The 16,290-nt window shown below is 44.9% G+C and overlaps 1 protein-coding gene across 2 annotated transcripts in view; it reads right to left on the bottom strand.

The window, feature by feature from the left end:
* astn1 (astrotactin 1) overlaps nucleotides 1-16,290 on the bottom strand; it is a 462,961-nt gene that overhangs the window by 286,573 nt on the left and 160,098 nt on the right. For both annotated transcript variants that reach the window (XM_056421820.1, XM_056421821.1), the window contains exons 10-11: nucleotides 11,064-11,138; nucleotides 3,616-3,753 (exon numbers count right to left, since the gene is read on the bottom strand). In XM_056421820.1, coding sequence (XP_056277795.1) covers nucleotides 3,616-3,753; nucleotides 11,064-11,138 — 213 coding nt within the window. The remainder of the gene's footprint in view (nucleotides 1-3,615; nucleotides 3,754-11,063; nucleotides 11,139-16,290) is intronic.

A 16,290-nucleotide genomic window follows, 5' to 3' on the forward strand; every position in this document is an offset into this window, starting at 1 on the left:
TCAGTCTGGCTGGGCGGCCAACTCTAGGAAGAGTCCTGCTGGTTCCAAACTTCTTCCATGTCCGGATGATGGAGGCCACTGTGCTCATTGGGACTTTCAATGCTGCAGAAATCTTTCTGTACCCTTCGCCAGATCTGTGCCTCGATACAATTCTGTCTCGGAGGTCTATAGATAATTCCTTGAACTTCATGGCTTGGTTTATGCTCTGATATGCACTTTCAACTGTGATACTTTATATAGACAGATGTGTGCCTTTCTCAATCATGTCCAATCAACTGAATTTAGCACAGGTGGACTCCAATAAAACATCTCAAGGATGATCAGTGGAAACAGGATGCACCTGAGCTACATTTTGAGTGTCATGGCAAAGGCTGTGAATACTTATGTACATGTTATGTTTTCGTTCTTTATTTTTAACAGATTTGCAAAAATTTGCAAAAAACAGTTTTCACTTTGTCATTATGGGTTTTTGTGTGTAGAATGTTGACGAAAATAATGAATTTAATCCATTTTGGAATAAGGCTGTAACATAACAAAATGTGGAAAAAGTGAAGCGCTGTGAATACTTTCCGGATGCACTGTATATATATATATTTATGAATATATAAATATATGCATGTGTGTGTTAACATCTTCTTAGTGATTGTCTCCAGTTTTTTCCACAATAATGGTATCTATTTGTAAAATTTTTCATCTTTAAATATGCACATTACTAATGGCTAACAGGAGAAAACACATAAATATGAGAATGCAAGTTGTTCCAAGAACAAACACACAGCAGGAGCCCCCGATACAAAACAATATCTCTTCATCTTTAACACCAGCTGGAGATGTATTATCATAACTATTATGTTCCTCTGATAATGTCGCCTTTTGTAATTTGTGTCATATTGCTTTATGCATTTCCAATAATACTCCATTTACAGAGATATTTGCTCTAACTTTTCATTATGAAGAAAATGTGGATTGCACAATGTGATCATCATGACACCCTCCAGGTTTGAAAAAAAGGCAAAACACACATTTATATAATATATAATAATAATAAGCTCGTAAAATCTCAGTGACTAATTTTGTTCTTTTATTGCATGTTATGAAGGCCCACAATTTGTCACGGCAAATCTTAAAATATGATGGGATATGATGTTAAAACCTGAGAATGTGACCTCACACACCCCCCCGATAATGAGCTGGAAAAACATGGTCAGTTTCCTCGAGGGCTCGAAAACTGTCCGGTGGCAGGGGAAACGAAAAAGAGGAAGAAAAAAAAACTCCTTGATTGCCCACATGCTAATGAGAAAAAACGATGATGGGGATCTTCATTCGAGCGAGACTAATTTCACCCGACGTGGTTTTCACAGGACAAATAGCCATCGGGTGAATTAGGGCCGGATCTGACACGGTGGTGCTGCACTCACTAGTTGACGGGGCATGTTCCGGCATACACTAAAAGACAAATCCCCACCGCTAATTACATTAGCCCAGCTCTTGTGTTCACACGGACAGTCCTACTGTCAAACCACACGCGCTCACGTTAACTCCCGTTGATCCGGAACGATGCGGAACACTGAATAAAGAGTATAGTTATGTCCTTTGGAAGGTTAGGAGGAGGGGAAATATACACCTACTTATCACGCTGTATCGAAGGAGACATGAACTCATGTTTCCAATGTTTACTGAGGGAATACATCAAGAGAGAACTATAGTAGAATAAACTTCTATACAACCAGAGGAGTCACCCCCTGGTGTTCAGTAGAGAGAGAATGCAGCTTTAACACATGAAGCATGGACTTCTATACAACCAGAGGAGTCGCCCCCTGGTGGTCAATAGAGAGAGAATGCAGCTTTAACACATGAAGCATGGACTTCTATACAACCAGAGGAGTCTCCCCCTGGTGGTCAGTAGAGAGAGAATGCAGCTTTAACACATGAAGCATGGACTTCTATACAACCAGAGGAGTCGCCCCCTGGTGGTCAGTCGAGAGAGAATGTAGCTTTAACACATGAAGCATGGACTTCTATACAACCAGAGGAATCACCCCCTGGTGGTCAGTAGAGAGAGAATGCAGCTGTAACACACGAAGCATGGACTTCTATACAACCAGAGGAGTCACCCCCTGGTGGTCAGTAGAGAGAGAATGCAGCTTTAACACATGAAGCATGGACTTCTATACAACCAGAGGAGTCGCCCCCTGGTGGTCAGTAGAGAGAGAATGCAGCTTTAACACATGAAGCATAGATTGTTATACAATCAGAGGAATCACCTCCCGGTGGTCAGGAGAGAGAATGCAGCTTTAACACACGACGCAGTAACTTCTATACAACCGGAGGAGTCTGCAGAAACTTCTTTTTACAAACGAAGGAGTCGCCCCCGGCTGGCCATTAAAAAAATTATGCAAATTAACTGTGATTCAGACACAATTACTCAGACTCAACCATTGACTAACAGGCAAACAACACTGAAAGTGCAACTTAAGAATGCGACTGATAATGAAACTAGACACATTTTGTGTGACAACAACTAGTTTCATCTTTTCTTCCAGCTGTGAGCGGCTCCTCCAATTCCTCTGGGAAATGCGTTGTGGAAGCAGAACGTCATCAATAACTCTTGTTTTAACAAAGGAGATGTCATTACCTGTGTTCGGATGGGTACATTCTGTAATGTCATCCGGAGGAAGTGGTTGGCCCAGATCACGCATTTGAAGATATTAAAAGAGCTAAAAGTACAGACGATGACTTATCCGGAGCCATTTTTAATAATAACCACTCAATCATTGTTTGAAGCCGAGGATCTCTTCATGCTCGATTGCAATAGCAATTTCCGCTAAATTTATTTCTCTAAATGTTAACATTTAATAGTGACAACTGCAGTTTATTGGAGAATGTGAAATGGGAACCATAGTGACACACAACGATCTACTACATCTTTCAGCGCGCACACAGACACACACTCACACACACATAACACGACAACAAACTCCATCAGCTGTCTAGACATCCAATCATGAGTATTTTTCGTCATAATGGGTTTTTTTTATCAAGAAGTTTTGTACAACACTACCATCTCTGAGCCCCGCCCCTTTATTCTGATGCGCCTCGGCCGAGTCCACTTTAATACTGCAGCATTGTTTTGGTTCTCGCTGCAACACAGACACAAAAGTACATTTTCTTTGGAGGAATTATGATCCATTTAACAATCGAAATGCACTCTATAGCCGAGTAATTCTTTATTTATTTATTTTCCCCTCACCCTAGCTTCTCTGCCTCTTCATAATTGATTTTGTGTGAGATGTTAAAGTTTTATTACCCGCTAAATCATGACCGCTAAGACCTCAGCATCAAGCGCAACGGGCCGCTGAAGACTCGCTGCAACAATAACGAATAAAAAACCACCAAATGCTGATTAAGTAAGAGTATACCGATAGGAAGAAAAAACAGATGGTCCTAAGAAAGAAAAGCCAATATATATATTTTCATCTGGAATGGCGCAATATGAGAAGGGGTAAAATCTCAAAGCTTAGCAAGATCCTACTTCTTTTTGGTTGGAGTTTTTTCCTGTTGAGTGTCGGGAGAAACGCTAACAGTGGAAAATGGAACCAGCAAACGTTATCTCACCGTACGTCCACCGCGTCCTCCATGACCGTCATGTCCGTCTTGCACTTGGCCGAGGGGTTGATGGCGAGCTCGGCGGGCGGGATGACGAAGCTCTTGCTCAACGGCAGCCACATCCCTTCTCCTAAGGTGTATGTGAATCTGCAGAGGACGAGAAAGGGGGCGGGGATTGGTCGAGATTGAAGAAAGAAAAATGGCGTTGTGACACACGAAAAGGACAAATACAGAAACCCATCGGAAAAAAACAAGATTGGGAAAAAGGATTGAAAAGCTTCATCAAACGAGCCGTGCTGAGTTTTACCGCCTTGAAGCCGTTTACATAAAAGAGCCAGCATATAGGATTTGGCACAACTAGTGGTGAAGTTGCAGATTGCAACCAAGCAAAAAACACCAAAAAGCAAACGGTTCCATCGAGTGTCGTTGTTTGGCTTTTCACGTCATTCGTGCCTTAGAGGGGGCGGGGCTTATCTCTGTGGCTTTACTCCGTGGAAACAGTTATCATTTCCGCCATCCACCACGGAAGAACTAACCTCTAGTTCTGTTAATACTTTTTGTGGACATCCCACAAACGTCGGAACATCTAACGGCCTTGTGTTTGGATTCATAAAATGAATAGCCTATATATATATATATATATATATATATATATATATGTATATAGATCGAAGCAGCCAGGCACATTTTTCGCACAGCACAATTCGCATCATTCCACGCCGCCGTGCATCAAAAATGTGAATCAATCGCTACCATTCGTGTCCGTCATTGACCTTGCATGGGATCTACTTGCGCGCAAAATTTCGCAACGCTTTTGTTGTGAACGCAGCCTCAGGGCGCGATCACACCAGACGCAACTTTTAAAAGCGCAGCCGCTTCACAAACGCCTTGGCAAAAACGCGCCAGGCAAAATAGCGCGGAGGATCACGATATTAAAAATAAAAAAAGGAAAGAGGTACGGCAAATACCAGCATCTATTCGGCGAATTGTGTCTCGATGATGAGCGCTTTCAGTTGCACTTCCGGCTGAGCAGGAGTCAGTTGGAGTCGTGTTTCGATTTAGAATTATAAAGCTCTTCGTAATTAAATACCGCTAATATGAGTGTCTCAGCGGGTAAACAGGAACGAAAGCCCGCCTCTTGCTTGATCCGATTGGCTGCCTTGGCCGAGTGTGACATTGATGAGCGGTGCGCCTCGTTGAGAATATTTTTAAGCGCTCCTAAAAAATGCTAGAAAAAGGCGCCACGCGGCATTTAAAAGGCATGAAAGGCGGTACCATAGGAAATCAATGGTTTCGCTAGCGACGCGTTTGTGAGAGTCGCGTCGGGTGTGATCGAGCCCTAAGGGGACACCAGGTTCTGAATCTAGTTCCAAGGGACTCCATGTGTTAGTTGAGAAAACATTTGACTCAAAACAAACATCAAGGTTTTTGAATTGGCCAAAGTGCAGGACGGTTTTTCTATCCCTCGGCTCAAAAGAAATGCTGACCAAATATTTACTTTATGGGGTAAGAAAAACTAAAGGAAATGAGAAAATCCTGATCTTCACGTATAAAACTGGAGCAGTTCCCCTTTAAGGTAAACACTCCACCAAGGTCCTAGTTCTCCCGTTGTGCAAAAACAATATCCATATCCACGTCATTTCAAAGACAAATGGTTTTTCCGCTGCATCAGCGCTTCATAATAATGCCATCAAGTTGCCTTGAGGATATTTATATGTCATACATATTTATTTATATCACCTTTTGAGCAAAGGTTTCCTTTTTTTCAGAGCTCTTCGTTGAGCAGGAGGACACTGTGAGCTAATGGCCGCAATGAATACCAGAAACCCTGAACACAACCAAAGAAAAACATAAATAATGGGCCGAAAGGACCAAACAGGGCTATACATCTGTAAACAACGGAGTGTTGGAAGAAGAGCTCCAACACTATTCTTCAGCTGCGAGTCAATGACCGTGTTTACATGCATTCGAATAACTGGCTTAGTCGGACTGAAATCGAATTATCCGTTTCATGTAAACACCTTTGTTCGACTATGTGCGGTCCGACTACGATCCGATTAACACCCCTGGATAACTCGATCCGATCCGGTTGATAATTCGACTATCGCGGCATGTAACGGTGAATTGGATTAGGAACTGGACTTTGCGTCTTTGCGCATGCTTGAGATCCCGCCACCCTCCTCCCTCCCTCCCATGTCGTGACCCGGAAGTCGAAAGAGACGATGAGTTGTCACTGCCGGGAGCCTGGCCGGCAGAAAACAAACAAACAACGCTCTGGAGAACACAAGAGCCACCACACATTTCTGGACCGAAGAGCAGACAGAATTTATGCTTCATGTATTGAAGGAGTTGAACATACTAAAGTTCATGGTTCTTTCTCGAAATGTTGATGTTGTTGGTTGTTGTTGGTAGTGGTGAAGAGGTCAAGCGGAAATGGCTGTATCACCACGAGTGGTAATGAAGAAAGCGCCACCTATCGTATCGGATATGAGATGCTTTCGGCCAATGATTCAAATTACTCACTGCCATGTATATTGGGATAATAGCAGATCCCCCAAAAGATAGCATAGTCCGACTAAAGCAAGATTCGAATTATACCATCATGTAAACACACTGAATGAGTATCATCAATCTTTAAAACGCGACACTCTCCAACTTTAAAGGGTACCTGTAGTCAAAAACAACAACGTGCTACATCCATTAGGCGCATCAAATAAATCATATTTTCCCCGCCGCTATTGTCAACAAGTCACGCATAGCCCGAGGCTTTACATTTCTTTGTCAACATTCCGAGTCCGTGAACGCTTCAGGGCGCAGACATCTTGCCAGTTATTTACTCATGTCAAAGGTCACTATGACGTAGAGTCGTTGAAAGGAATTCAGCCAATCCGGAGCCACTTCTACACGCGTTGCTTCTTGGGATAGATCGGTGGCCTCAAGAATTACACAATCTATATCAGAGGTGCTCAATACGTCGATCGCGGCGACCTGCCAGTCGATCGCGGCGTAGTATTGGTAGATCGCATGACATAAAAAAAATTGGCCCGCCCCCCTGTCACTTTCTCTATAGCGCCACATTACAGCAGCAGCATGTCATTTCTGTCTCTACGTGTTGCGTTAACAGTCCTCTGCCCGCCGTCTCGTGCGCCGCGGAGCTCCCGACACCGGTTTGCGCGCATCGGGACGGACGGAGCAAAGAAAAAGTCACTAGCACCCCCGAACATGTCGGCCGATCATTGCATCAATGAAAGACATCTCCAGCGCTGGCTTATGCGCGATGTAGCTATCAAGCTCACGCTTTTGTGTAAAGCAGATGAGGTCTAATGTCACTATATCATCGGACATAAGTTTGTGTTCTTTACAACAAATGCACTCTATGTCTGTTTTTTGTGGCACACATTTCCCACAACTGCACCAAACGTCCGCCGACTTGCGTGCACGGTCCGCACGGTGAAGCATCTGGACCGGCGGTCCTTCGGCATCAACTTCATCAGAATCATCGCTATCATCGCTGTCACAATTCACTAAATGGGGATAGTCTGCTTTTAATGGTTCATACAAGTATCCAGTTGCTGAATCTGACAATCTTTCATCGTCCATATTTCGCCCGTTTTCTATATTATTATCAAGTTCTCAGCATTTGTTTGCGAGCGCTCGACGTTGTTTACATTGGTTTCTGAACACATCCACTGTGGTTGGCTGTCGATCGCTCAACGATGTGACGTCACACCACCTGCGCCATATTCAAGCACCAGTGCAATGAAGCTTGTCGGAGTTGAGGGACTTTGAACAGCCTAAACTACGTATTGTTATTGAATACTGGACCGTCAGTGCATGAATAACCTTTAGAAACACATTATCTTTTGATCTGGCTACACATTCGAGATCACAACAGGTACCGTTTAAGCGTAGCAGTGAACCCTAATTAACATCAAACGCGATATTAGCGCTTATGAATTATGCATTCTTACTTATGGCACAAAGGAGGGGGGACTTGTTGATTGAATGGTTAACAGCCTTTTTTTGTTCTTTTATGCAGACTACACATATTACCCCCGTTCACAATTGTGCAATTTGCATTTGCTAATTTGCTAACTTAGCATAAGCAAAGGCCAGCGTGCATATGTGTCACCGGTCGCTTTAAGAACACGGTGATTGCACCGCTGTGGAAACACTTCATTACATCCTGCCCGATTACTCCCTTTGCTTAAAAGTCAAGTTCTTTTTTCGGCAGATCAAAGCGCTGCCATTTAACACCGGCATCGAGAAGTCAATTAAAAGACAAAAATGTCCACGTTGTCTCTTTCTTTTCACAGGAAGCTGTCATCGACCCTCCCACGAGTCATGGCGTCATCTCTTGTGGGATTGCATGCTGAAACTCTCGCTGCGATGCCGTGTGACGTACGCGCGCACGGTGACCGCGGGAACAAATTAGCAGCCGCTTAACGAGCGCCGCCATCTTAATGGACGACTGGGGACCGGCGCGACGCTGCACGACGTAGACGGACCGCCGCGAGAAAGTCTGGAGGTGGAAAACACTGAGAGTCCCCCGTGAGAGAAAAAAGTGTTGTTGAGAAAACAAAGCTGCAGTCCTCAGAGGGCCACTCCCCCTCCTCTTTGCCTCGCCGTGTGTGTGTGTGCATTCATCTCCTTCGACGCTGAAGCATTTTGCATCCCGGAGTCGGCTTTGTCTCCGAGTTCCGCTGCGATTCTAATTGGCTCATTTTGCTCCTGTGTTTAACGGTGTTATCTGCTTTGGTGAATGTTTTTTGAAATTAGGATGGATGGCTGTGCGGCAGCAGAACCCGAGGACGAAGACTTTTTTTTTTTAAACCACACGGCTGGATGGAGTTAGAGGCCAAAGGGCCTCTTTTAGAGGCGGGGTGGGGGGGGGAACATACCCAGCATGGAGGGTGACGGATTTTAAGCCCTTCGGATGTACGGGGGACTGCCAGCTGTTGTTTTTGCTGCTGCACTGTCGCACTTATAATAAAACACTGGTGGTGCATCCTCCGTTAGATCGGCTGTGTCTTTTTGGGGGAAACATTGTGTTTCTCAGAAAGACGAGGCCACACTGTCGCAAAACTTATTATTTCCTCTTTATTAATTACGGCAATTATCAAATAAATTTCACAAACGTGTTCGTTGGAGATGAAACACAATGATTACTTGACCTGGCAGAAGGGAAAAAAAGTGACTGTCCTATTTGAAAGTACCAAAATTGCATTACATAACACCTTTTAAGGTGACAGTCTCTCCGACCTGTTGCAGAATTACAACTCGTTACTTTTTTTTGGTGCAGGTTAGATAAAACACAAGGTTCCCGCTTACCTGAAATGCCAATCGTGCTTAATAAAAAGAGTAATCCCTTTATTAAACTTTATTATCATAAAGTACATGTCTTATAATAGCAAGATGTAATGGGCTACCGCTTGATGACATTATCGGTGTTTAAATTGGTCGCAATCTTCAGGGAAAATGAAGGCTACAAGTAGAGAATAAAGCTTGATGCCAAATGTAAGAAAATAAGACAGCGGCGCGTTGACAACTTAAGAACAATACAGCTACGCTTTTTTTCCGTTTTTACAGTTCATAATTCAAAAGGCCTGGACATACAAATCGATTTTGGCGGCCCCTTTGGACAAAAGTTGAAGCGTTTTCAAAGATCAGAAGTCTTTTAGAAAAACTCCCCCGTTATGGGTTGTCGTACCATATTGCCCCACTAGAGAGCTGCGCTCACTAAATGCAGGGCTACTTGTAGTTCCTCGAGTCTTAAAAAGTAGGATGGGAGCCAGAGCCTTTAGTTATCAAGCTCCTCCTCTTTTATGGAACCAGCTTCCACCTTCAGTCCTGGAGGAGACACAGTCGCCTCATGGAGACTGAAGACTTTCCTCTTGATGGTCTTATAGTTAGACCTGAACCAGGTTCACCTGGAGAGACCTAGAGATGCTGCTAGAGGCTGAGGGGGACGCTTAGGATACACTGAGCACCTCTCTCCTCTCCTCTCTCCTTATGGACGCTTAGGATACACTGAGCACCTCTCTCCTCTCTCCTTATGGACGCTTAGGATACACTGAGCACCTCTCTCCTCTCCTCTCTCCTTATGGACGCTTAGGATACACTGAGCACCTCTCTCCTCTTCTCTCTCCTTATGGACGCTTAGGATACACTGAGCTCCTCTCTCCTCTCCTCTCTCCTTATGGACGCTTAGGATACACTGAGCTCCTCTCTCCTCTCCTCTCTCCTTATGGACGCTGAGGATACACTGAGCTCCTCTGTCCTCTCCTCTCTCCTTATGGACGTCTAGGATACACTGAGCTCCTCTCTCCTCTCCTCTCTCCTTATGGACGTTTAGGATACACTGAGCACCTCTCTCCTCTCCTCTCTCCTTATGGACGCTTAGGATACACTGAGCACCTCTCTCCTCTCCTCTCTCCTTATGGACGCTTAGGATACACTGAGCACCTCTCTCTCCTCTCTCCTTATGGACGTTTAGGATACACTGAGCACCTCTCTCCTCTCCTTTCTCCTTATGGACGTTTAGGATACACTGAGCCAATAACATGCCATTCGTCCATCAATCCATCAGTGACATTGAGCAACAAGGAATACGTGTCTCCTTATTGTTCGGCATTTTAAGCCCGCCCACTTTGGAGTGGTCCAATCAAAATGCCCATTTTTAAAAATTTAAATCCATGCGTATCCCTCATGGCTAATAAAGCTAGGAAATCAATTAAACGCTGAGGAGCTGATCTCACTCCATGCGGCAAGCTCCAAAAAAAAAGGTTATGATTTTTAATTATGCTGGAAACCGGATAATTAACTTTCTTTCTTGATATTTGAAAACCTCTAATGGATATAGCTATTTGCATCAAGGGCAGATCAAAATTGACTTCAGGAAAGTACTGACTCCCTTCAAAATCACGTTGGGACCTTAAACATAGAGACGTTAATGCCACAATAATGAGGAAATAATAACTTTTGCGACACACATGTTATTATTTCCTCATTATTATTTACGCCCATCAAATTTAAGACTCTTGTTTCCAATACATTTCACAAACGTGTTACTCGGAGATGAATCAGAACACAAGTGACTGCATGTGTAAGGGTCTGTTCTGTGTCTGTTCTGTGTCTACTCTTTCTACTCTGTCTCCTCGGTGTTTTTTGCCTCATTAAAGAGCGCCTTTTTGTTATTGAAGTTTCGATCCGGCTTGTTTCTCTGCGCATGAGCTCCTGCACCTCGCTACCTGTGACATCGGCGTGACAGCTTGTCCCATTTCAAAATAGGAAAATGGTCTCACTGCATTACAGAACACATTTTAAGGTGACAGTATTTCCAACCTGTTGCAGAATTACAAAAAGTTATTTAAACCTGTGCAATTTTCTTTATAAAAAAAAGAAAAGCGTATTAGATAAAACCCTCAGTCTCCCCCCCGCCCCCCCCCCCCCCTTACCTGAAAATGCGATCAGAGGGCTGTTCTCCCATCACCAGATCAAACCCGCGCTGGAAGATGGTGTAAGGCCAGGGACTGAAGAAAAACAAACAGAAGAAGCAGAAACGGATCAGAGGAAAGAGGGAATAAAATATAAATAATAAACTTATATTTCTCAGTCCTCCCCCTTATTTGAACCCTCTCCACCACTCCTTAAAGCCCATGAGCTGGGTTTCAGTGTCTCACTTCAAATCCTTTTCCCGCCCTTCCCAGAGTCCCCCCCCCCCTCCCATGCCCCGCCCACGCAAATCACAAGCATTATTTACGAGGCGGGCTGTGTGTAAACATGTCAATTGAGAAACTTTGGCTCGCATCCATTTAACTGCGGGGAGGGAGGGATGAGAGTGAGACACAGAGGGCGATGGAGAGAGCAGGAGAGCAGACGGCGGAAAGACAGCAGAGATGGAGAGAGAGAGAGACAGACACACAGAGAGAGAGACACAAGGCATGGTATGAGACTGATGCCAAGAGGCAGGGGTGAGGGAGGGAGAATGATGGGGAGAGAGACAGAGAGAGAGAGAGAGAAACAGAGAGACATAGAGAGAGAGAGAGGGAAGGCAGGGTACAAGACTGATGCCAAGAGGCAGGGGTGAGGGAGGGAGAATGATGGAGAGAGAAACACAGAGAGAAAGATACAGAGAGAGAGACAGAGAGACATAGAGAGAGAGAGAGAAGGCAGGGTATGAGACTGATGCCAAGAGGCAGGGGTGAAGGAGGGAGAATGATGGAGATTAATGGGGAGTGGCAGCTCGGGGACTAAACAGTGAGGAGGCGAAGTGACCGCAGCCCGATGTCATTCCCCACCAAACTCCTGCACACTGTAACGAAAAAGAGAAAAGAAAAGAACATCGGGGAGGAGACGGGGGAGCCGCTTCAACGCGCCGCGGGGCCGCGGTCGTTACACATCGGAGTCACCGCGGGGAGACGAGGCCCAGAGGTGCACAGTTGGGTGGGCTGACAGGAAGATTCAGATGTCTCCCAAAAAACAACGTTGAGGGGAAGAAAAAGGTAATGCATGCACAGCGCGGTGTTAGAAGTGGGACAAATAAATGCGAATTTTTCTGGGATTAGCGAGAATAGACCAGGCCGGGAAAAGTAAATGCGGAATGTGGGTAATAAAACAGATCAAAGGGGACCCCAGTTCCATTAGACTACGACAATAGGAAAGCAACAAGGAATCCATCATGCCGGCCGACAGGGAGAGTGGCTGTAAAATCAGATGAAAGCATCGAGGCCATCGCTGGGACGAGAAGCAGAGGGCCAGGTGTGACAGAACACAGGTCCTGAGGGGTCAGCGGAGGCGTTTACAACCGGCTCGACACGACAGGACCATGGCACCTCTTGTGATACTCAAATGAAGACCTGGTTGATTGGGTGTTCGAAGCCCATATCCTGACCAAATGGGCCAGAGAGGCTGTTACTACGAAGTGAATAAACACCAGCCTGGATTCATGTGTGTTAACCTGCCTGTAGATCAATGGTCATTGATATGATAATGTGATATATGTCTCCCAATATGTTCTGAATCCTGACCCCCGGTTAGAGTGTGTTTGATGTCACTGGCATCGGGAAGTCTCACCAGGTCTGAAAGGATCATAAAGCGGGTACCCTAAATGCCTGAGAGATAAGAGAAGACAACGGTCCCCCTCTTTGAAGTGGGACAGAGAGTCTCTCCAGAACCTCTCAGGAAGAGAGGGGGGGGGGGTGAACCCCCCATCAGCACCCCAAAGAGGGGGACGGATATCCGGTAAAAGTGGGAGGAGCCGAGGGTATAAAGGTGACGGACAGGGAAAAGGAAAAGAGAGTTTGTGAGGGTCTTTGGGAGAGTTTTTGAGAAAAAAGGGTTTTTTCATATGTTGTGGTTTGCGTCAGGCGTCCGTGAAGAACTCACGGGCGCCTGTCCATTTTTCTTCTTTCTTTTCTGAAAGGCTGAAGAAAAGAGTTTTTAAGTTCTTGTGACTTTTAAGGCAGGCTCCCGAGAGGAAATCATTAATAATTGTACTTTGTTTATTTCTTTCTTCCTTTTTTGAATAAAATACTTGGCTGCCTTGCAGTCTTAAACTTTACATTCGGTTCGTGGACCTACTTTTTTGTGAGTCCTATTTCTTCACCCGTCAACCCGCCCGAGGAGACCGAGACCAGCGGACCCCGCCGCCCGAGGTGAGTCTGAGCGACATCTGCACGGCTACACCCACTGATCTACGTCACTCAGGGCACATACTGATTCCTCACACACTGGTAACTGACATTTTGTACTAAAGAGAGATATCGCTGCAGCCGGTAGACCTCCGTCTCTCCGTCGAGCCGTGGTTGGTTCGGGGACAAAGAGAGGGACTCGTAACACCGAGTCCTCGTCGCGGAGTTTGTCCTAAGAATAAGAATATTAATAAGTGTCCCGCCAGCCACTCTACGAGCCTAGTAACCTCGAGCGTGTTTGGAAGGAGACTAGATTATTGAATACCCAGCATTTCTCTCCGCGGAGATCGATCTGACATCATCCGGGTGCGCGTGCGAGAATAACAGCTACCACTGTCTATGTGCACGCGTCATTCATCAGGCCCGAACGATCGCGAATCATATAGAGGAGTTACTGATCTCCGCCTCCTCTCCCCTTAACTCGGTCTTACGCCCTGCGCTCGGTTTTTCTCCCCCCCCCGCGCGTCGTGTCCGCCGCCCGAAGTTTCCTGCCCCTCCTCGCATGAGACCGTGACCGGGCCGTTCGTCAGAAGAGAGGACAGGGCATCGTGACCCGTGTGGACCCGTGTCCTCTCCAGTGCGACAGGTTAGCCGCCACAGACGCTGCGCCTGGGCGCCGCCGGCGCTCTTACGACAGTTATCTACCGTACCTGTCATTAGAGCACGATTATTTCCCTCAATAAAGTACCGGTGTGAGCCTCGCACCTCAAACCTTTCCCCTCCTCTCCATCTCTCCTCTCCCGCTCCTCTCCTCCCTAGGTTTCCCCTACCCGAGAAGACGGCGGCGTGCCTTTTTCTTTCCGTCTCTCACCCGAGCCGACAGAATTCGGTTCACGCACGCGTCTCTCTTAACAGCGGGAGTGAGGAGGAGGGAAGACGGCGCGCTGCCGGTGATGCCACGGACCCCAAAGGACGCGGTTGCTCTCGCTGTAACCCGGTGACGAACCAACGCAGGATGCGCTTAAATGAATCTGCCGAGTCATCCAGGTTACAGCTTGGTACAAATGGGCGACATTTTTAATGAAGTAAAAAACACATCTGACAACCTGAACAATACATCAACATTAACTTCAACTAATTCATAAAATCATTGGGAAAGTGTCATTGAACATTGATTCATTGTGTTATTCATTAACATTTCATTTGAATTTGAATACACAAACTACATTTACTTGTGTTTAACTGTTTTTGTTTTTGTATTTAATGAGGTGTCTGCCTGTCATATATCACATTGCTGCTTAGTTTCCAGCTCATAATCAATTTAAAAGGGAAAAAATATATATATATATATTAGGGCTGTGAAACGATAATAAAATGTAATCAAATTAATCACAGGTTTCTGTGGATTAATCATGATTAATCACATATTACCGATATTCTCGGTATATTTTTGTGAGAACATAAAGATTCATGACAAAAGATGGATATATACATGTATACACAGGGGTGCACATAACTTGCTCACCAGTGTGCGCGCATCGCGGCTGAGCTCTGCCGTGCGCGAGCCGAGAAGAGTTGTTGTGGGGGGGGGTGCAAGTGACTTTTTTTCGTCCCGATATGCGCGCACGCCGGCATCGGAGCTCTGCGGCGCGCGAGACGGAGATCGGAGTCGTGTTAACGCGACACGTAGAGACAAAAATGACATGCTGCTGTAGAGACGACCAACAACAGACGTATTGGAAGCTCATTCTGCGCATGCGTTAAAAAAATTTTTACTAATTAATCCTGTAATTTAATCATAACGCGTTAACGAGTTATTTTTCACAGCACTAATATGTTTACATATATATATTTTTTTTCTGAACATGTTAATGTTGTTCTTTTTCTATACCTTTATATTCTAAATTGCCTCCATCTGTCGGTTGTTCTGTGTCTTTTTTGGGTAATCTCGTCTCTTTGAAGGCATTGCTGTTTCTTTGTGGTTGTTTTGTGTCTCTTTTTGGTCACTTTGTGGTCGTTTTGTAATCAATGTGTGTCTCTTTATGGTCTGTTTGTGTCTCTTGGTCTGTGTATACTCCCGTTGTGTCTGTTGTTATTTTGTGGCTCTTCTGGTTTAATGAGTTGGCTTCCCGTCTCATTGCATCATGGTGAGTGTCTTTCTGGTTGGCATGTGTGTGTGTGACATATTGTAGGTGAGCACAGGGGGGTCTTGACACTCATATACAATAACATTGCTATCAATTAACTAACAGCAATACTATAACAAGAACCAAGTCATACAAATGAGAAAAAAAATGCCACAGTAATAGTATGACATCATCTCTGAGAAAATGAGTATATTTTCACAGTCTGAATTTCCAGAACTGAAAGAAAAAAGGTTGACAGACGACTAACGATATAAAAGTAATCCATAATCATAATCCCGTAGTAATCCCAGAAGGAACCGTCCAATAGCTCAACACTAATGTGTCTCTAAAGTGTGAAGTACTTTCCGGAGCAGCACCCCCCCCCCCCCCTTCACACACACTATTAGTGGTCACCCAGCGGTTGGCACTATATGTCTGTAGTGTTAGCCAAATGTCAAGGACTTTATAACAAGCAGATGTGAACCCAATTAGGCGTTGATATGCATTCCTTGGACGGGGGTCTGAAACAGCATTTTTCAATGCCAAACGATATCAAGTCATCACTTGAAATCATTATTGTAATATAGAAGAAGTGACCTTGCACCTAAAGACATGAGCTGACCACAGGAACTTTGATTAAATCTCAAACTATTTTACTGACTCACCATCAGCCCGAAAAGTGATGTAATGCTTGTGCTAAAACTCATACCACTGTCTTCTTGTTAGGCCAAAGTGTTTAAAGGTTTAGAGGCACTCCAATTTTAGCTAGAGACATATTTATTGTTCATGGAGAGTCAAATCAGCAAGAAACTACCGCTGATGATGTCACAGTGACAACAGGTCGTACGGGGTCAGCCAGGCAGGAAGGTTCGGTCGGTAGGTTTGTTAATTACTTTCAAAGCACCGTTAACTCAATTTTAATTTAG

This window comes from Pseudoliparis swirei, chromosome 8 (assembly GCF_029220125.1).
Source record: "Pseudoliparis swirei isolate HS2019 ecotype Mariana Trench chromosome 8, NWPU_hadal_v1, whole genome shotgun sequence".
In the NCBI taxonomy this organism is placed as follows: Eukaryota; Metazoa; Chordata; class Actinopteri; order Perciformes; family Liparidae; genus Pseudoliparis; species Pseudoliparis swirei.